This window comes from Pelophylax lessonae (genome assembly GCF_965119305.1).
Source record: "Pelophylax lessonae genome assembly, chromosome: 6".
In the NCBI taxonomy this organism is placed as follows: Eukaryota; Metazoa; Chordata; class Amphibia; order Anura; family Ranidae; genus Pelophylax; species Pelophylax lessonae.
Window position 1 is genome coordinate 253611206 of NC_138773.1, and position 20946 is coordinate 253632151.

The 20946-nt window shown below is 43.7% G+C and overlaps 1 protein-coding gene across 3 annotated transcripts in view; it reads left to right on the top strand.

The window, feature by feature from the left end:
- The window catches only part of TLK1 (tousled like kinase 1), a 494176-nt gene extending 473649 nt beyond the window's left edge, over window positions 1–20527 (top strand). For all 3 annotated transcript variants that reach the window (XM_082260299.1, XM_082260300.1, XM_082260301.1), the window contains 5 exons: window positions 10558–10727; window positions 11989–12124; window positions 12961–13072; window positions 13156–13263; window positions 18481–20527. In XM_082260299.1, the coding sequence (XP_082116425.1) occupies window positions 10558–10727; window positions 11989–12124; window positions 12961–13072; window positions 13156–13263; window positions 18481–18657 (703 nt within the window). In that variant the 3' untranslated portion in view covers window positions 18658–20527. The remainder of the gene's footprint in view (window positions 1–10557; window positions 10728–11988; window positions 12125–12960; window positions 13073–13155; window positions 13264–18480) is intronic.
- The last annotated feature ends 419 nt before the right edge of the window (window positions 20528–20946 follow it).

Genomic DNA, 20946 nt, shown 5'->3' on the forward strand with positions numbered 1-20946 from the left:
TCCATCAAGCAATGTGACATCCTTTTGTTCCTAACACATTACCCGGTCCATATCACTATAGATATCCAACATGATATTTTTCCCCATGGAGATCTGATGTGTTTTTCAAAGTGTTCCTGTAATTTTTTTTAGCAGTGTAGTTGAATCTTAAGGTTTAAGACTATTGTTCTGTGGACTCAAAAAATGGAACTGGCTTAATTTTTTTTGAGCCAACAGATGAAGCTGTAGTCGCCCTTTCACACATTTAGCTATTTAAACTTTTTAGTAGAGTTAAAAGAAGTCCCTTGTTCAAGAACCCAACAGGCTCTTTTCACAAAGGATGAGCTATATTGTCTTTGTATTTTGTCTTCAACAAAATTTTCTTTGCATAAAAATTTGTTTTGATGTGTTGTGTGTTTTATTTCTCCATTGTCCATTGAAGGACACCACTGAGGATAGAACGTAGGTTAGTACCGCCGTACCTACAAGAGATGTGGACCTAGAGATGTGAGCAATTGATCTGTTTCAGACCTCCTTTTTTACTGGTCATCCGGTTTGAGTTCAGTGGGATATTGTCATAGCGGGGGCTTACATTAATCATCAGGGGAGCACCAGGGGATTTCCTCAGCAGACCGCATCCCAACTTGGAAGTTTTATTGAGACCTATATCTGTGATAGAGGGAGAAGGGTATGGATCTACTAGCCTCACATTAAAACAAGAAGCTGGATAGAAGTGTGAGAATGTAAGGGTTTCCTTGCGTGGCTTTTCGGTGGGCTTGCTCTTTCAGTTGGGAGTATAACTGCGTTTAGCCCTTGGCACCATCAAAAGTCTGATATCCATCTACCTTTTCTCTTCTTTTTCATCTTCTCTAGCTACCTAACTTGTGCTTTTATTCAAGGGATTGCTTTATCCTTCACTCCAGTCATGGTATTTAAGCCTAGTCCTATATACAGTGCCTTGCGAAAGTATTCGGCCCCCTTGAACTTTTCGACCTTTTGCCACATTTCAGGCTTCAAACGTAAAGACATAAAACTGTAATTTTTTGTGAATAATCAACAAGTGGGACACAATCATGAAGTGGAACGAAATTTATTTAAAACTTTTTTAACAAATAAAAAAACTGAAAAATTTGGCGTGCAAAATTATTCAGCCCCCTTAAGTTAATACTTTGTAGCGCCGCCTTTTGCTGCGATTACAGCTGTAAGTCGCTTGGGGTATGTCTCTATCAGTTTTGCACATCGAGAGACTGAAATTTTTGCCCATTCCTCCTTGCAAAACAGCTCAAGCTCAGTGAGGTTGGATGGAGAGCGTTTGTGAACAGCAGTTTTCAGTTCTTTCCACAGATTCTCGATTGGATCAGGTCTGGACTTTGACTTGGCCATTCTAACACCTGGATATGTTTATTTGTGAACCATTCCATTGTAGATTTTGCTTTATGTTTTGGATCATTGTCTTGTTGGAAGACAAATCTCCGTCCCAGTCTCAGGTCTTTTGCAGACACCATCAGGTTTTCTTCCAGAATGGTCTTGTATTTGGCTCCATCCATCTTCCCATTAATTTTAACCATCTTCCCTGTCCCTGCTGAAGAAAAGCAGGCCCAAACCATGATGCTGCCAGCACCATGTTTGACAGTGGGGATGGTGTGTTCAGGGTGATGAGCTGTGTTGCTTTTATGCCAAACATAACGTTTTGCATTGTTGCCAAAAAGTTTGATTTTGGTTTCATCTGACCAGAGCACCTTCTTCCACATGTTTGGTGTGTCTCCCAGGTGGCTTGTGGCAAACATTAAAAAACACTTTTTATGGATATCTTTAAGAAATGGCTTTCTTCTTGCCACTCTTCCATAAAGGCCAGATTTGTGCAGTATACGACTGATTGTTGTCCTATGGACAGAGTCTCCCATCCTCAGCTGTAGATCTCTGCAGTTCATCCAGAGTGATCATGGGCCTCTTGGCTGCATCTCTGATCAGTCTTCTCCTTGTATGAGCTGAAAGTTTAGAGGGACGGCCAGGTCTTCGTAGATTTGCAGTGGTCTGATACTCCTTCCATTTCAATATTATCGTTTGCACAGTGCTCCTTGGGATGTATAAAGCTTGGGAAATCTTTTTGTATCCAAATCCGGCTTTAAACTTCTCCACAACAGTATCTCGGACCTGCCTGGTGTGTTCCTTGTTCTTCATGATGCTCTCTGTCCCTTAAACAGACCTCCGAGACTATCACAGTGCAGGTGCATTTATACGGGGACTTGATTACACACAGGTAGGTTCTATTTATCATCATTAGTCATTTGGGTCAACATTGGATCATTGAGAGGTCCTCACTGAACTTCTGGAGAGAGTTTGCTGCACTGAAAGTAAAGGGGCTGAATAATTTTGCACGCCCAATTTTTCAGTTTTATATTTAACAAAGTTTGAAATATCCAATAAATTTCGTTCCACTTCATGATTGTGTCCCACTTGTTGTTGATTCTTCACAAAAAAATACAGTTTTATATCTTTATGTTTGAAGCCTGAAATGTGGCAAAAGGTCACAAAGTTCAAGGGGGCCGAATACTTTCTCTAGGCACTGTATGTTCCGAAAAACCTCAATTTAAATCTATTCAGGACATTTGTTTATTAAAGTGGTTTTTCTGTAAGGTAGCATTCCTTAAAGCCGTCATATCAGTTAGAAGGTTTACTGATTTATCTGCATTATCCTAGAAGGAGCCATATTTGATCTTTCACCAAGATAAAGTTGTTTTGAGAGGAGGAACCTCATTTTTGCCCAATGTAGATTCAGATTTTTTTCCTATTGAAGGTATTGTGTTGCCTTCTCTGTGTCTAACTCCAGTTTATTCCAATGAGGTTTCTTTTCATGGTTAGGCTGTTGTAAGGGCCTTCAGGGTTTACCTTTTGGCCACTGCTTCTTTTCAGCAAATTTAATCATTTTGTTGTTCTAGAAGGTCCCTAAAGACGTTCTCTGGTTTCGCTTTTACACTATTTCAAAGTTTCACTCTTTCTAGAAGATAGGATTTTTATACTCACTATAAAATCCCTTTCTGTTAAGGGCCACAGCTTCCTCCTCTAATTTACCATATTTCCTCTTTAGACTACTTGCTTTAGCTGGCAGGCATGAGGGGTTCTACCCTTAAAGCCAAACTTCACCAAAAAGAGGAGGTTCTGCTGTTCCTCCCCCCCCCCCCTTCTCCTCTGTATTATTTGGCACCAATTTGTTTGGGGGGAGGGGGGGGGGTGCAGGTTTTGATAGGTACCTGCTCTCTATCCGGTGAACAAACCAGCTCAGGTGAGGATGACGCTGGATCCCTGTACAGGTGAGTGGTTGTTTATTAAAAGCCAGCATCTACAATTTTTGTAGCTGCTGACTTTTAATTTTTACACAGGAGAACGAAGAACCGCTTTACAGGGGCAAGTCTTCAGCTTTCATGTGCTCACTGTCGATTTCTCCTGTAAGCATGGCGATATAACCCTACATTGCTTCAAAATCATCAGTGTCTCCCAATGGACTCTGAGGAAAGGATATTACGGTGAGTATAAAAATCCTATTTGTTTTTACAGGAGATGAACCTTTAGCACTTGGGGTTTACCCTTCACAACCTGAGGGTTTTTGAGTGTGTTTCCCTTTGCCTGACTTTGCTCAACATGCGAATACCCATTGTTTGTAATTGTGCCTGTTCGTGTTTCAATGCTTCGTCACTTGTACTCTTGACGCACTACACTCAAGAGTATGTGTTTTTTTTTTTTTTTTTTGTTTTTTAAACCTAATCCGGCCTTTTTGTCCACATGGATTTCAATTGGAGAACCTGTAAACGTGCAACACATGCTTTTTTTCTTGTGTTTCTTGTGCCTAAAGTACTCCCCTCTATAATTTCTGTCCTTCGCTTGTGCAGCCCAGAAAAGGAATGGCTGAAGTTTGATATGTATGCAATAATACTTGCACAAAACTTAAAAAAAAAAAACAGTTTATTAATTTTCAAAAACGTGTAAATGCACACTTAACTATTAAAAGCCCTGTTTTTTGTAACTTCACACAAAATGTTACTTCACCGCCATCTTGAATCTTCTTTTCCTGCTGTTCTTAAAAGGCACTTTCTGTAACTACGTCATCACCAGTCTAAGGGCTCATTCACACAAGCATATTTGTATTTTATGTCTAGAATGCAGGTCCGTACAGGCAAAGCTAGCAGAAGATCCTGCATAAAATACATGCCTGTTCTTCCTTCATTTCAGTGAATGACTACACATGTATGCCCTTCTTTGTGTGTTTGCGTATCCGTGTAAAATCTGGAACCTGGCCCCGGACCTGTCCTACTTGTTTTGTGCGTGGCTAAATGCAGCATACGTTTTTGCATATAAACACAGCTGTATGTATGGGCTTATTAATTACTATAGTGCTGAGTTTAGATGTTCACAATCCGATGTTAGTACAGCATTCTAAGGTTTGGTTCACGTTATTGCGTGTTGCAGAGCGCACAGAATAAAGCTCATTCCTAACACACAGACAAATGCCTGCATTTTAAAAAGTCACAGATGTGGGAAATGAAATTTCCATTTTAAAGTGGTTGTTAAGCCACTTATATAAAATCATACCATCCACTCTGTAATATAACAAGAAGTGTCCCTGTGCCATAGAAAAAAATATGCCGATCTGTACCTAAATCAGAGCGGCTCCCAGAAATCCGCTAACTCCTTGGCTCTCTTCTCTGCCTGGCTGACAGCTATAGCGAATGGGTCCAAGCACTGCTGCTGCTGACATCAGCCAGAGAGGAAGGGAAGATAAAGGAGAGCGAGCAGAATGGTCACATGATCGCCGGGAGCCGCTCTGATTTAGGTACAGATCGGCATATTTTTCTCTAACACAGACACGGACACTTATTGTTATATTACAGAGGGGATGGGATGAAGTTAGATTTGATATAAGAGCAGCAGGAGGTGGAAGGGCAGGTACTGACACGAACAGGCAGGGAGGGGAGGGGGGACTAGAGAGGACAGTACAGGGCTGTGGATGACAGAGGTACGTAAACTGACCACGGTGTCAGCGCTCAGCAGCCATGATATACCGTGGTCAGTTTACAGGGGGGAGGGTAGAAACTGGCAGGATCAGCCAGGTTGTTTTTTAGGTGTTACAGGGGGCCGAATGACATAGCACAAGCACTGTGCTGTATAACATGCTTTAGGGGACAGGATCTGTTTTTTTTTTTTTTTCCTTTTTTTGGGTAACAAATGCTTTAACCTGTGTGTGTGTGACACTTTCCAGGGTATGTAAACTTTTTTGATCAGGGCCATTTGGGTGATTTCGGTTGTTCTGCTTTAAGAAGGGGCCAAACAACTATGTGATAATGGATTCATATGATCACTATAAAACCGTTTTTCTCTTTTGTTCATTGACGGACACAGCTCCTTCTTTACTGACCCCTACTGGAGTAGGACACTAGGCAGAAAAAAAGTCTGGCTATGCCTATTGTCAGTCCCAGGGGGTATTCTCCCTCTCCCTGCTATAGGTACTCCTCCTGGCAATATTTTCTTTTTAGATTTTTTTTTTCTCCTGTTTTTTTCCCTGTGAGATGTACAATCATTTGCCGGACTGGACGAGGTGCTGGATTATCTAGATCCAGTGGTCACCCTAGTCTGGCCAGCGAGCGTGCGCAAACCTGAGCTCCACGCTAGGTCGGCCACGACATAGCCCTACCGGACAGGGGCTGGCCTGCGAGTTAAACCTCTCACGAGGTCGCATATGACCCGGTCTCAGCTCGAGTCACAGCATCCCTCCTGGCCAACAGCCTCCCCAGTTCGATGGAGAGGAGGTGCTGTCTAGGGCAGTGTCTGCCTGGTTCCTGGTATGGTAAATGACTGTTCCCCCTCTCCACCTGGAGGGTTTTGCAGTGGATGTGGGCCATTCCATGGGACGGTCAGACCCTTTGTTTCCCGCCATATTGCCCCCATCGGCCAATTCCCCTTTACTGGGGGGGGGGGGGGCGGCTGTACTTGGTGGTGGCACCTGCCAGGGGCCCCTCTTCCTGCCTGTCCCATTTTCTGAGGCCTAGGGATTTCTCGTGGGGCCACCATTTTGCTGTAGCCTGTGTGCTCAATGCACGGCAGCCATGTTTGTGTAGTCCGGTGGCCATTTTGTGGTGGTTTGCCACTGAAAATAGTGTTGGCCATGACAGTGGAGCCCTGTGGGCAGCGTTTTTGGCGGTGGGAGCCTCTCCTCATCCCCTGGTGCGGACTCCTGGACCTTTTCACTTCCTGAACGCCGTACGTGGAGTGCAGATTATCATGGTGGCTGCAGGTGCCTGTTTCTGCTGGGTGGTGAGTCTGGTGGGGTTCTCTCCCTCTCTGCTGAGGTTCGATTAGGTGCTTTGTTACTGGCGACAGAGTGGTGTTGACGGAGTGGTGGGTGTGTCCCTTAGCAGTGTTTTTACACCTTTTTCTTGTGGGGTTCCCCTATTGACGCATGGAGTCTTTGGAGCACATCTCCCCACCTGATCCCCTCTCTGAGGCTGTGAGGCCCTCCGGGTCCATCTGTGCACTGACGGCGGTCCTGGAGTCCTTTGTGTTCTGGGTAAAAGTTGCTTTTGGGCGAAGGGCTGGCCCTGCCTCATCGGTCTCATCAGATCCTGAATTTGATTCGGTCGCCGTGGACGTGGGTCACCCTGCTGGGTCTGCGACCACGCACCCTGAATCCTCAGATAGTGAGGAGGATTCCTCCACTCCTGCAACCGCGCATGAAAAGGCACTGGTGGACTCACTGATTGTATCTGTGCTTGAGACTTAAAGTTGGAGGACACAGCTGCGGCAGAGGTGCAGGTTCCCTTTGGCACTCACAAGCCATCCAGAGCGGCAAAGGTGTTCCTTTTCCCCTCATATTTGGACAGAGTTGTCACTGAAGAGTGGAGACGACCAAAGCGTCCCCTTGGGGTCCCTAAGCGAGTTGCTAGGCGACAACCCAATGAGGAGTCCCTTCTTAAAAAGTAGACTGTCCCACCAGTGTTGGACCCTACAGTCTCCACATTGAACAAAGCAACCATAATTCCAGTTGAAGAGTCCCCGGTCTTTAAGGACCCAGCTGGCAGGAAGGCGGAGGCTGTGGCCCGCAATATGTACACCCTGGCTGGTTCAGCACTGAGACCGATATTCACTTTTGCCCTGGTGTTGCAGACTCTGACTGAGTGGGCTAAGATTTTAACTGGAAGGGGAGCAGCTCAGTGAGGTTCAGCCAGCTGGTCCAGGGGCTGCAGTTTATCTGTGATGCCTCTTTGGATGCGGCTCCCCTAGTGGCTTGGCTCTCTGTTTTGGCAGTGGTCCTTTGGGGTGTCTTTTGTCTCAAATGCTGGTCTGTGGACTAGACTTCTAAAAAGGCCTTGACTGATCTTTCCTTTCAAGGAGAACGCCTGTAAATAAAGGTCTCACAGGGGGGAAGTGTACTTTTCTACCACAGACTACTAAGGGCAAGGACTTTCATTGTAGACGTGGGCACTCTTTGTCGGTTCCTCAGAAGTTCAGAATGGAGTCCGTTCGCATGGTGGTGGTATCACTGCATCAGGGGGATTTTCTTGCCTCCATCAACATAAAGGATGCTTACCTGCACATTCCAATATGTGTCAGTCTCCAACGCTTCCTCCTCTTTGCTGTGGGAGAGGAGCATTATCAGTTTGTGGCGTTACCCTTTGTTCTCACCTCTGCTCCTCGGGTGTTCACAAAAGTGTTGGCCCCGTTGCCAGCATTGTTATGCCAATGGGGGATCACGGTACTGAGCTACTTGGAAATCCTCTTTTTGCGAGCAGAGTCACCCACTGCTCTGGTGGAAAACCTTGAAATCACCATACGAGCTTGAGGGAGTTTGGCTGAATTCTAATTTTTCATTAGTCTTCTCTGGTTCCATCCACAATGCTGGACTATCTGGGTCTGCTCCTTCCTGTGGACAAAATCCAGAAATTACAGGCTGCAATTCATCTCCTGCTGTCCAGCAGATGTTCATCCCTCCGGACTTGCATGCGGATGCTGGGCCTGATGGTGTCTACCTTTTTGAGGCGGTTCCGTTTGCACAGTTTCATACGAGGTCCCTGCAAGAAGGATTCTGGCCAAATGGGACAAGAATCCGCAGTCTCTGGACAATCTGACCCGGCTGAAAAGGGGAGCGAAAGAATCCCTGATATGGTAGCTTTGACTGGGCAAATCCTTCCTCCCCTTGTAATGGACAGTGGTCACCACAGATGCCAGCCTGTCCGTCTGCGGTGATACCCTCTGCAAAAACTCTGCTCAGGGTATCTGGACACTGGAAGAGTCCAGACTACTAATCAGTGTCTTGGAACTCCGAGCGATCAGACTGTGCCTGAAACATTGGACGAATCGTCTTCAGGGATGTCCAGTGCAGATTCAATCAGATAATGCCACAGCCGTGGCTTATTTCAATCTCTGGCTCTGAAGTAAGCCAACATTCTAAGGTGGGCAGAACGGTTCGTTCCAGCCCTCTCCGCCATACACATTCCGGGGGGGGGGGGGGAAACTGGCAGGCGGATTACCTCAGTCGGCATGCGTTGGACCAAGGGGAGTGGTCCCTTCATGCGGAGGTGTTTCATCAGTTGTGTCTCCAGTGGAGCATCCCCAAGGTGGATTTGTAGGCATCCCGGCTCAACAGAAAGGTGCAGAGGATTGTGGCTCGGTCACGGGATCCTCTGGCGGATGCCACAGATGTGCTGTTGGCCCCGTGGGGTCAGTATCCTCTGATTTATTCCTTCCCTCCTCTTAAGCTTCTGGCAGGACTACTACGCAGGATCGAGGCAGAAGGAATTCCGGTCGTCTTAGTGGCCCCGGATTGGCCTTGCTAGGCTTGGTATGCCGATCTTGTGCAGCTGGTCACCGACGTTCCTTGGAAGCTTTCTCTAAGGGAGGATCTGCTGTCCCAACGACCAATCTTGCATCCTGCTTTACAGTCGCTGGCTTTGACGGCTTGGCTGTTGAACGCCAGGTGCTGATGGATAAAGGTTTGTCTGAGTCGGTGATGCCAACGTTGTTAAAAGCTAGGAAACCTACTTCTAGGAAGATCTACCATGGAAGATGTACATTGCATGGTGTGAGTCTCTTGAGGTTCATCCTCGCTCTTTCGGTAGCTCGGATCTTGACCTTCCTTTAACGGGTACTATCAAGGGTCAGGTGTCAGCCTTAGCAGTCTTCTTTCAATGGCACTTGGCCACGTACTCCCTGGGGTGTACTTTTCTTCAGGGAGTTAGCCACTTGACCCCTCCAGTGCGGTCTCTGTTGCCGCCTTGGGACCTCGGTTTGGTGCTCTGTCTTCCAGAAGCCTCCTTTTTAGAATTTTCAGGAGATTCCCTACTTAAGCTATCCCAGAAGGTGGCCTTTTTGGTGTCTTTCACCTCTGCTCGCAGGGTGTCTGAATTGGCGGTGTTATCCTGTCTTTCACCTTACCGGTGGTTCACAGTGATAAGGTGGTTCTTCACTCCTGTCCGTAATTCCTTCCAAGTTGTCTCTGATTTTCATTTGAATGAAGACATTGTGTTGCCTTCCATGTGTCCTAGGCCAACACAACCGAAGGAAATTGCTTTGCATGCCTTGGATATGGACCGGGCAATTAGGGTGTACCTGGCAGTATTTTAAGAAGTCAGACTCACTATTTGTGCTTACGGATGGACCTTGGAAAGTATTGCCCGTTTCCTCTGCGACCATTTCCAGATGGATCAGACAGACAGGCCTATTCCATCGGATCAGACAGGCCTATTCCATCAAGGGTCAGGTTCCTCCTTACTGTAAAATCCATTTCTCTGATGTTCATTGACGGAGTTGTAATTCTTCTGACACTGCTTGTAACTAAACTATAGTACCTATAGCAGAGAGAGGGAGTATACCCCCTGGGACTGCCCATAGGCGTAGCCAGACTTTTTTTCTGCCTAATGTCATACTCCTGTTGGGGGCAGTATAACCCAATAGTTAAGAAGATCAGGAGCTGTGTCCGTCAATGAACATCAGAAAAATGGGTTTTACGGTAAGTCAAAAATCCAATTTGTGGGCATGATCAGTCATATTTTCATTATCAATGCCAACATTTCTGGATTTCTGCCACAGGATGCAAACTTTTGAACACAACTGTATTTGCTTGTAGGCCCTGTTTGCATATATAGCGTGGTGAGCAGTGTTTTTACGCTCTGGAAAAACAGCTGAAATGGGCATTACACTGCTAGCTCACTGCCGCTATGATTTAGTGTCCGGCAGCTGTCTGTTGCTGTGTAAATGAGCCTTTAATGTTTTTAGAGCCACATGCTTATTTCCTGTTGTCCTTTGTGATGTGCAGCTTTTAAAGCAAACCTGTTTTGGGTTAAATAAAAGCAGGTCTGATAAATTGGTCTCTGGCTGTGTGTTATCTAGTCACCTAGATGATAGCTTTGTGAAGACCTGAAAATAAAATTCATAAACCTAGCAGAAAATGTACAGGGAATTTAAATACAATGTAGTTCTATTCTGTTCATCCATATACAGGCTGTATTACTGTGCTTTGGTATGTATTTGATTGGTACACTTTATTTCTTGACAGCATATGTTGAACCATTGGTGTCCTTGTATTTCCAGGTTCTGTACGGTCCTGGAATACTGTGAAGGAAATGATCTTGACTTTTATCTGAAACAACACAAATTGATGTCTGAAAAAGAAGCCAGGTCTATAGTAATGCAAATAGTCAATGCACTACGTTATCTCAATGAGATCAAGCCGCCCATCATCCATTATGATCTAAAGCCAGGTAAGCACAATATGGTTGGTGCGTGTAGATGTGTTGCAAATGCATTATTAAATCTTCTGTTCATCGCCAGTTGATCCGTAAACTTGCAAACTTTCAAAGTGAGCTTTCTTCACCTAATTTTTGTGTCTGTACAGACAAGGAGAACAAGAGATCCATGGGGGTGTGACTGGTGCTGCCAATCTCCTACACCCCCTAAATCATGAACCCCCTCCCTGCTATTTAGAGCCATTTACCAGTGTGTGTCTGCCTGTCACCAAGGACATGAAACCACTGCCTGATCAGATTCAGCTGGGCTGCATGACTGGCATTTTTCTTCTTTGGCTAGTTGTATTTTCCCCCTAAGCCTAGTACACGGGCTGAATGTCAGGCAGCATCAGCCAGTTCAGTAGAAACCTGCCGATATTCCACCGTGTGTACTGGAGTCAGTCCAACAGAAGCTGGCTGTTCAGCCGGCCTCCGTCGAAGGGGCATGACCAAAAAAGGTCTGCCGAATGGTTCCTGATCCGCGCTGAGAGTGCTGACCGGATTGTTCTGGCGGGGCGGACCATCCTCCTGTCAGAACACAATAGCACAGCAGGCGAGAACGCTGTACTAACAGCGGATTGTTTGTACAGTGGCTCCTCCTGAGTTGTCAGGTTTTTTTTTTTTTTTTTTGCTTAGCCCTGCTGGGTGGAACAAAAAAACTACTAGTGTGTACTAGGCGTTAGACCTTGAACAATGCTCACTTTTGGCTGATTTCTCAGTCATATGATTTTATGCAAATAATCCTTCCAAATGAACAGTACACGCACCTACAGTTATACCGGATAATATAGGTAATGCCTCCAGGTATGGAACATGACCATGTGTATTATTTGTAATGTAAGATTTAAAAACCCAATAAAAGCATTAAAATATTTTATATACAAATTAAAAAAAAAAAAGATGGAAAATTTTAGTTGGCATAATCAATTGCCCTGTGTTCTTAACGATTCCTTGCATTCATCTTTTTTTTTTTTTAAAAAAACCTTTGTCTGTAAAGATTAAAATTCCAGTCAGTTGAAAAGTAATTTCATCGGTTATTTCCCATTTCCACAAGTTGATTTTTCATTGACTTTCTCCTAAAACTATTCCACCCTTGTGAAGCTAAATCCATTGTAATTGTAAACTTTCATAGCTTTTTTTTTTTTTTTTTTTATCTCCACAAAACTGTTAGTAATTAAAAATCAGCCAATAAACTCAGAAAACAGTTCTCTTATACATGTAAAAAATTCTCTCCCAGGTAATATTCTTCTTGTCGATGGTACAGCATGTGGTGAGATTAAAATCACAGACTTTGGTTTGTCTAAAATAATGGATGATGACAGCTATGGTGTGGATGGAATGGACCTGACTTCACAAGGAGCTGGAACATACTGGTGAGTTTACTATTTTCTAGAACCAAATTTTTGTTCTCAAAAGCCCAATAAAGAGCAAGTAAACTGCTGCCTTTTTTTTCCCTACCTGCTAAGTAAAAGCATTATGTGAAACTTACCTGCAAACGAAGCCCTTGTTGTCACCGCAGACTCCGGCTGCGTGACTGGCTGAAGATGGGTGACGTCAATCCCAGGCATGCGCGTGGGAGCCGCCGGTCACGGCACAGGGCTCTGAAGAAATGGCACGGGTGGCCATTCCTTCAGAGCGCATGCGCCGATGAGGTAATCGGCTGTGTTTACAGTAAATCTCTCCTAAACTATGAATATTTAGGAGATATTTACAGTACCTATAGGCAAGCCTTAAATAGGATTACCTATAGTTACAATCGATGGAAGTTTACTTCCATTTCAAGCCTCAGTTCACAAAAGAATGCGGTACTGGAAACCCATGATCCATGCGCATTTCTTGCATCGTATTCTAATCGCACTGCTCTTGCAACCTGCAGTGGGTGTCAGTACAATCTTAACGATACCTCAAATGCCTTGCATTTGCCTGCACCAGATCACATGGTACAAAACTACCTGGTTGCAGTGTGTTCCCAAAATTGCTACATGCATGACTTTTATGTGGATGCGGTGCGATTTGAGTCTATTCAAAATAAATGGGCTCAGATTTCACCGCACTGAATGGCATGTGAATTGTACATGAATGCAGTGCAGTTCCTGCCAAATTCATATGCGATTCATAGTGTGAACCTAGGCTAAATATTCCTGAGTAGCATGCTTGATGCAGTTTTGTATTATGTTTATATTACTAATGTTGTTCTGTAATCTTACAGGTACCTTCCCCCAGAATGCTTTGTAGTAGGCAAAGAGCCACCAAAGATTTCCAATAAAGTGGATGTGTGGTCAGTAGGAGTCATCTTTTTTCAGTGTCTATATGGCAGGAAGGTAAAGACTGTTGGTCAGGCATATGTTTGCTAATATGTACACATGAAGTAAAATGCTTAAGTTCATTCCTTTTTGTTTTTCAGCCATTTGGCCACAATCAGTCACAACAAGACATATTACAAGAAAATACCATACTGAAAGCTACAGATGTCCAGTTTCCTGTGAAGCCTGTTGCAAGCAATGAAGCCAAGGTAAAACATATTAAATTAAGCCTTCTAGACAACTACTTATCCTTATCGTTCAGGACACAGAAAATTATTCATAGACCATGGTTTATATGCTGCTATCTTCAGGTGACTGGACAATGGCAAAGATTTGCCAAGAACGCCCCCTCGAATATTCATATAACCCCATTTTTTTTCCGCTGTCCTTAGGTGATATACTGATATACTATTCTGCTGTTGGAGATTTTTTTTTATACTAATCTTCGACTGACGCCTTTATTAAAATCTGACTGCTCTATTTCCTTATTACTTACTAGCAGCTTCCAGATCAGGTTACCCTCGATGTACGTCTTGGGAACCTTATCAATGCTTCAGGCACTGGATTCTACGTTCGGCACTTGCCTTGGTACTTGGTAACAAGTTAGTTAGCTGCAGGGTGCTATACAGTTCCAGGGCCTTGGTCCATTCCTGTGGTACCCATACTGTGAAGACCCCTTCTGGGTATGCCAACTGTGACAGACTAAGCCTGAACCCTGAACTTGACCAGTGATGTGGGCAAGGTTTCCGTGTACCTTTTTACAAATCCGTTCTGGTCTATACATGTTTTGTTAGATTTGTTGGTATACACTTAAGGGCAAAGGCAGCTCTGCAAGACACTTCGCAGTGCTAAGCAAACAAGCGGTTTGAGGGCATAGATTATGGGGTAATATACTCTTCCAGTGTCTCTTCCTTGGCTAATACGTTTTTGCTGTTTTCAGCTTATAGGTAACATTATTATGTCTGCCTAATCAAATTTGTGTTCTTTTCTTCCACCTCCTTACTGAAAGTTCCTCTCTGGGTAGTGATGTAGTGTTCATATGACTACTAAATGTGCACTTCTGGCAGGCATTTCTTTGCTAAACACGCGAGCCGAATGTTTGCTGTCGCACATGTTGCATGATACCTCAGAGATGTTGCCGGATACCTATACAGCCACAGGAGCTCGTTATTGCAATTCCATCATACTGGACATGCTGATCTCTCTGTCAGTGGTGATGTGCAGGCATGTAGGAGCGGGAGCACATGAAACAGAGTCGTGATTCTGACGCAGGCCCTGAGGAATATCTAAAATCTCCTTCAGTTGAAAGCAGTTAACACTTGTGGGGCAAGGTCATAAATTGACACCACACCATCCTCCTAATTTAAGCTCCCTAACAGACACGCAGCCTGTCTGACTCAAGCAGAATTTGAGTCCGCTAAGTGATCATGTCCAAATTGGGCGCAAAGTGTCAATATTTTGTGTGGCCACCGTTATTTTCCAGCACTGCCTTAACCCTCTTGGGCATGGAGTTCACCAGAGCTTCATAGGTTGCCACTAAAGTCCTCTTCCACTCCTCCATGATGACATCACGGAGTTGGTGGATGTTAGAGACCTTGCGCTCCTTCACCTTCCGTTTGAGGATGCCCCACAGATGCTCAATAGGGTTTAGGTCTGGAGACATGCTTGGCCAGTCCATCACCTTAACCATGAGCTTCTTTAGCAAGGCAGAGGTCATCTTGGAGGTGTATTTGGGGTCATTTTCATGTTGGAATACTGCCCTGCGGTCCAGGGGGGGGGGGGGGGGGGAGGATCATGCTCTGCTTCAATATGTCACAGTACATGTTGGCATTCATGGTTCCCTCAATGAACTGTAGCTCCAGACCATGAAACTCCCACCACCATGCTTGACTGTAGGAAAAGACACACTTGTCTTTGTACTCCTCACCTGGTTGCCACCACACATACTTGACACCATCTGAACCAATAAGTTTATCTTGGTCAGACCACAGGACATGGTTCCAGTAATCCATGTCCTTAGTCTGCTTGTCTTCAGCAAACTGTTTGCAGGCTTTCTTTTGCATAATTTTAGAAGAGGCTTTCTTCTGGGACGACAGCCATGCAAACCAATTTGATGCAGTGTGTGCCATATGGTGGGAGCTCTTTCAGGCTAAACCCCAACTGTCCATTTGGGTCTTTGGACCCTTCTTGTTTCCTATGGGCTTTTTGCGTCCTTTTTGGCTTTCACTACCCACCCCTCCATTTATTGCTTAGGAATGTCCCATAGTCTAAGAGTAAGTTTCTGTGTCCTGTACTATACTGATCAAGATCCTAGGAATTTGGACCTTTTAAATTCCCTATTGTGGAGAACTGTACAGTACACTATATTAATATCTGTGTAAATGGAGCCTTAAAGTGGTTCTAAAGGTAGAAGGTTTTTATCTTAATGCATTCTTTGCTTTAGATAAAAAAAACTTCTGTGTGCAGCAGCCTACCATATACTTAACTGAGCCCCATCTTGATCCAGCGATGTTGCATGAGAGACTCGGCTGTCGTGGACACTCCCTCATTGGCTGGGACAGTAGCGGGGCGCCATTGGCTTCCATTGCTGTCAATCAAACTCAGTCAGCCAATGAGGAGAGAGAGGGGGTGGGGCTGAGTCACAGCTCCGTGTCTGAATGGACACAAGGAGCTTCCGCTCGGAGGCCCCCATAGCAAGCTGCTTGCTGCGGGGGCACTCAGCAGGAGGGAGGGGCCAGGAGCACCAAAGAGGGAATGAGAGAAGGAGGATCCTGGGCTGCTCTTTGCAAATTCACTGCACAGAGCATTTAAGTATAACATGTTTGTTATTTTTAAATTAAAAAAAAAAAAACAAGACTTTAGTATCACTTTAAAAATTAAGTTCACGTGTCCTGTACTGTGCTCCAAGATATGTCATTTCTAGGCAACTCAAAATTCCTGCTTTTTTCAGGTAATACACACCTGTTTAGTAGTTTTCTAATGCTGTATATGAGGAACAGTGGGACAGGTGTCGTATCATGTTTAAGACCTGCCTTGGTCCTGTGTATGTCCTTGTTTGGCTGTTTTACCCCTTTATTATTGTCACCATGACAGTTAATGGTGAGATACCATAGTATTAAAGTCTAAGTTCACCTTTGGAACATGTCTCATATTTAGGGTGGAACATGTAATATGTTCTACCCCCTGATCCCCCCCCCCCCTCCCTGTGACAGTAGGCAGTGGATCTTCTCCCCACACCCGCTGTCACATTTTAGAAACAGCATGGCCGTACAGGGCTCCACCCAACCAGCTGCATCATTTATTCAACATTTACTGTTAATAAATACCTACAAGTACTTCTTCTCAATGAGCTGTGAGGGGAGCTTGATTTTTCCTGCCATTCAATACCTGTCTGCCCATACTGAGTGTTTGCAGGAACCTGGCATTGCGCCCACAATCGGCTGATCAAAATCAGACCAAATCAAGTATTTTGCTTTGCAGTGTCTAATATTCAGTTTCATGTAATATATCAGATTACTGATATTATCTTTGTGTATGGCCAATGGGAGAGGATATGCATAGTCAACCAATCTTGCAGTGCACAGTTTTGTAAAGCTACATTTTTAGGCATCTGGAGAAGGAGTTTAGTATCTTCTGTTGCAACAGTACATAGTGGTGTCAGCATCCTGACTGAGCTGTGTGGCAGGGGCGTGAGAATCACAAGAGTGGCTAAAAATATTACAATTTTTTTATTTTTTTTTTGCAGGTTAAACTGTGTTTGTGCGTATGTGTGTGTGTGTGTGTGTGTATATATATATATATATATATATATATATATATATATATATATATATATATATATATATATATATATGTATGTGTGTGTGTGTGTATATATACATTACAGACCAAAAGTTTGGACACACCTTCTCATTCAAAGAGTTTTCTTTATTTTCATGACTATGAAAATTGTAGATTCACACTGAAGGCATTAAAACTATGAATTAACACATGTGGAATTATATACATAACAAAAAAGTGTGAAACAACTGAAAATATGTCTCATTCTAGGTTCTTCAAAGTAGCCACATTTTGCTTTGATTACTGCTTTGCACACTCTTGGCATTCTCTTGATGAGCTTCAAGAGGTAGTCATCTGAAATGGTCTTCCAACAGTCTTGAAGGAGTTCCCAGAGATGCTTAGCACTTGTTGGCCCTTTTGCCTTCACTCTGCGGTCCAGCTCACCCCAAACCATCTCGATTGGGTTCAGGTCCGGTGACTGTGGAGGCCAGGTCATCTGGCACAGCACCCCATCACTCTACTTCTTGGTCAAATAGCCCTTACACAGCCTGGGGGTGTGTTTGGGGTCATTGTCCTGTTGAAAAATAAACAATGGTCCAACTAAACGCAAATCGGATGGAATAGCATGCCGCTGCAAGATGCTGTGGTAGCCATGCTGGTTCAGTATGCCTTCAATTTTGAATAAATCCCCAACAGTGTCACCAGCAAAGCACCCCCACACCATCACACCTCCTCCTCCATGCTTCACGGTGGGAACCAGGCATGTAGAGTCCATCCGTTCACCTTTTCTGCATCGCACAAAGACACGGTGGTTGGAACCAAAGATCTCAAATTTGGACTCATTAGACCAAAGCACAGATTTCCACTGGTCTAATGTCCATTCCTTGTGTTCTTTAGCCCAAACAAGTCTCTTCTGCTTGTTGCCTTTCTTTAGCAGTGGTTTCCTAGCAGATATTCTACCATGAAGGCCTGATTCACACAGTCTCCTCTTAACAGTTGTTCTAGAGATGCGTTTGCTGCTAGAACTCCGTGTGCCATTGACCTGGTCTCTAATCTGAGCTGCTGTTAACCTGCGATTTCTGAGGCTGGTGATTCGGATGAACTTATCCTCTGCAGCAGAGGTGACTCTTGGTCTTCCTTTCCTGGGGCGGTCCGCATGTGAGCCAGTTTCTTTGTAGCGCTTGATGGTTTTTATGACTGCACTTGGACACTTTCAAAGTTTTCCCAATTTTTTGGACTGACTGACCTTCATTTCTTAAAGTAATGATGGCCACTCGTTTTCCTGTACTTAGCTGCTTTTTTCTTGCCATAATACAAATTCTAAAAGTCTATTCAGTAGGACTATCAGCTGTGTATCCACCTGACTTTTGCACAACACAACTGATGGTCCCAACCCCATTTATAAGGCAAGAAATCCCACTTATTAAACCTGACAGGGCACACCTGTGAAGTGAAAACCATTTCAGGTGACTACCTCCTGAAGTGTGACTCTACAATTTTCATAGTCATGAAAATAAAGAAAACTCTTTGAATGAGAAGGTGTGTCCAAAATTTTGGTCTGTACTGTATATTTATATGTGTGTGTGTGTGTGTATTTCATCTCCCTGGAGTTCTGCTTTAAACATTGTGTTTTCCTTTCCTTGCAGGCATTTATTAGGAGGTGTTTAGCTTACCGCAAAGAGGACAGATTTGATGTTCACCAGCTGGCGAATGACGCCTATCTTCTCCCACATATGAGGAGATCCAACTCTTCAGGAAACCTGCACATGTCAGGGCTAGTGGCCTCTCCCATCACACCTACGTCAAGCATCATTTCATACTGATACTCAGATCTCGGCTGGCATGAATCCTCCTACACTAGCTTTCAGGTGCAAGTTTTAGTTTGAAGCCGAAGCAACGATTTGAGTATTTCTTTCCTTTTATTTTCCCCATGACAAAGGATGTGTTTTTGAAGACATTTGTGTGTTTTGGGGGATGTATCTTCTTAGTGTTATTTGTATGATGAGCGAAGACAAGACTGTGAAGACCTCTATCCTATGACTGTAATGTTTGACCTTGGCCTCGGTGTGCTATAAAGCCATTTTCAAGCTACTGGGAATAACCTGGACTCCTGTCTCCTGATCCCTTGTAATATTATAGGTTGGGGGCCTACGTCAAGATGCACGTGAGCTTGAGTTTGAAACCAGGTTTGATTGCTGTTCAACATGGAGATTTTTTTTTTTTCCGTTAGAGGGGACTTTGTAAATATTCTTTGTAATACTAAAACACAATTGGTTGATACTGGAGAGTTTAAGCAGGAAGGGTATTTTTCATTATTTACTGAAGCAAATTGAAATCGAAGATTAAAATAAGACTTGCATAAGGGAAGGCTTGCTGCCCAGTCTCGGACAACTGTCGTTGAAACCAAAGCTGAAAGAGAGGGGTAGTCACAATATTTCTTTTCTGTATCTTTTCTTTCCACTTTGGGCCACGTATATATATCGAGCTTCTGAAGGGAAATGTGAAGGTGTTTCTTATAGCTACGAAGTTCAATAGGATACTTGTTTCTAATAGAGGTTAGGAAAGGACAGGGAGAATCTGATTGGTTGCTAGAGATGACACCTCCACATTGCTTTCAGACACTACACACGAGGACCTGTCACTTTGTTTTATTTTCCGGTGTAAAGTTTTGAGTCGCACACTCGCTTTCAGAATTTTAGATCTCTATTAATCATTCCACCTAATTTCTTGTCCCTTTTTTTGTTTTTGAATTCTTGCACACATACCACATCCAGTAAGGTACCAAAAGCTCTCAAAACTATATGAAAAGTTTTCTATGCAGGATAATGAGAAATTCCCTTCTGTCGCTGGTGTATATTGTTGTACAGATGTCATTTTCAGTTATACATGTGTTTTCAGCAGCTTTTTTCCCCTTGTACAAATGTTTGAAAGTATCTTCCCCCCCCCCCCCCCCCTATTTTATTTTTTTGTCTCCTCAATGGCGCTATCATTTGCTGCTAAAATAACTTCTCATTTTGCAAATCGATAAACTGTTTCTATAAAAGGAGCAAATCAAACGGCTTAAGGTCCTGGACTCTTCATTAACAAGCATGTGTAACTCATCATAGACAGTACAGTGAGCCTGTTCCTGGTATCTTACATTGGCATGTTGATGACATAATACAGAGGTTTTTGTTCAGTCATTTTACCTGTTGGGGAGCTCCTCAATGCAGGAGGCTGTCAATGTAAAAATACTTTGAATTCCTTCTGCTGGCTTAAAATGGTGTTAGATCACAACCTACATGATTATTATTATTATTATTATTATTTTACTTTCTAATAATCTAGTATGTTAGAACTGATTTTCCAGACCGCTGTACTTCTTTACTGCACAACCATGAAGCAGCACTTAGCTGACAGAATCGAGCAGCTGTTTCGCCGTGTTGTAATAGCTCGACAACCTCTGCAGCATCCAATAGCATTTATAATGTTTTAAAGGCAATTGTGTAATTTTGTTCATGTTACAGAAAAAAAAGAGGCTGTATTAAGGCAGATAACCATTTAATATTGTACAGTTGACTGTGGCTCTCGTTTCCAATGTTGCAATTTCATTTTTCATTGTACATAAATATACATTAACTGTCTCTTTAAGATGCTGCTGAAATGTAGAGAATGTAGCCAAACAGTAATAAATAATGAAAATTTAAATTTAAAGTTGGTGTTTTTTTTTTTCTTCCCCTTTGTAACCAAAATTGAAAGTGGAACCATTGATACACAGACAAAGCACTTACTGCCTGTTCAGGGATTCAGTTTTTTTTATTTTTATCCTTGCACTGCTTTAGTGCATCGGTCTACCGGACTCATTATGTAGATCATCTCGGAAAACCTTTCCTCCTACATTAGGGTAAAAAAGTTCCCTGTGAATAGAGCTCCTACATTCTGCTCTCCATTCCAGCACTAAAACCTCGGTCAGTTCTTTCAGCATTCTTTACTTCCTGGAGTATTTGATCACTCTGCCCCCTTCCACTTGGCGGCTGAAGAGAAGGCAGGGGGCACAAGCTGTTTAAAGTGATTTGTAAATAATTACCTTGTGAAACAACCCCTTCAGTTTAAGGCTCCTTTCACACACTCCG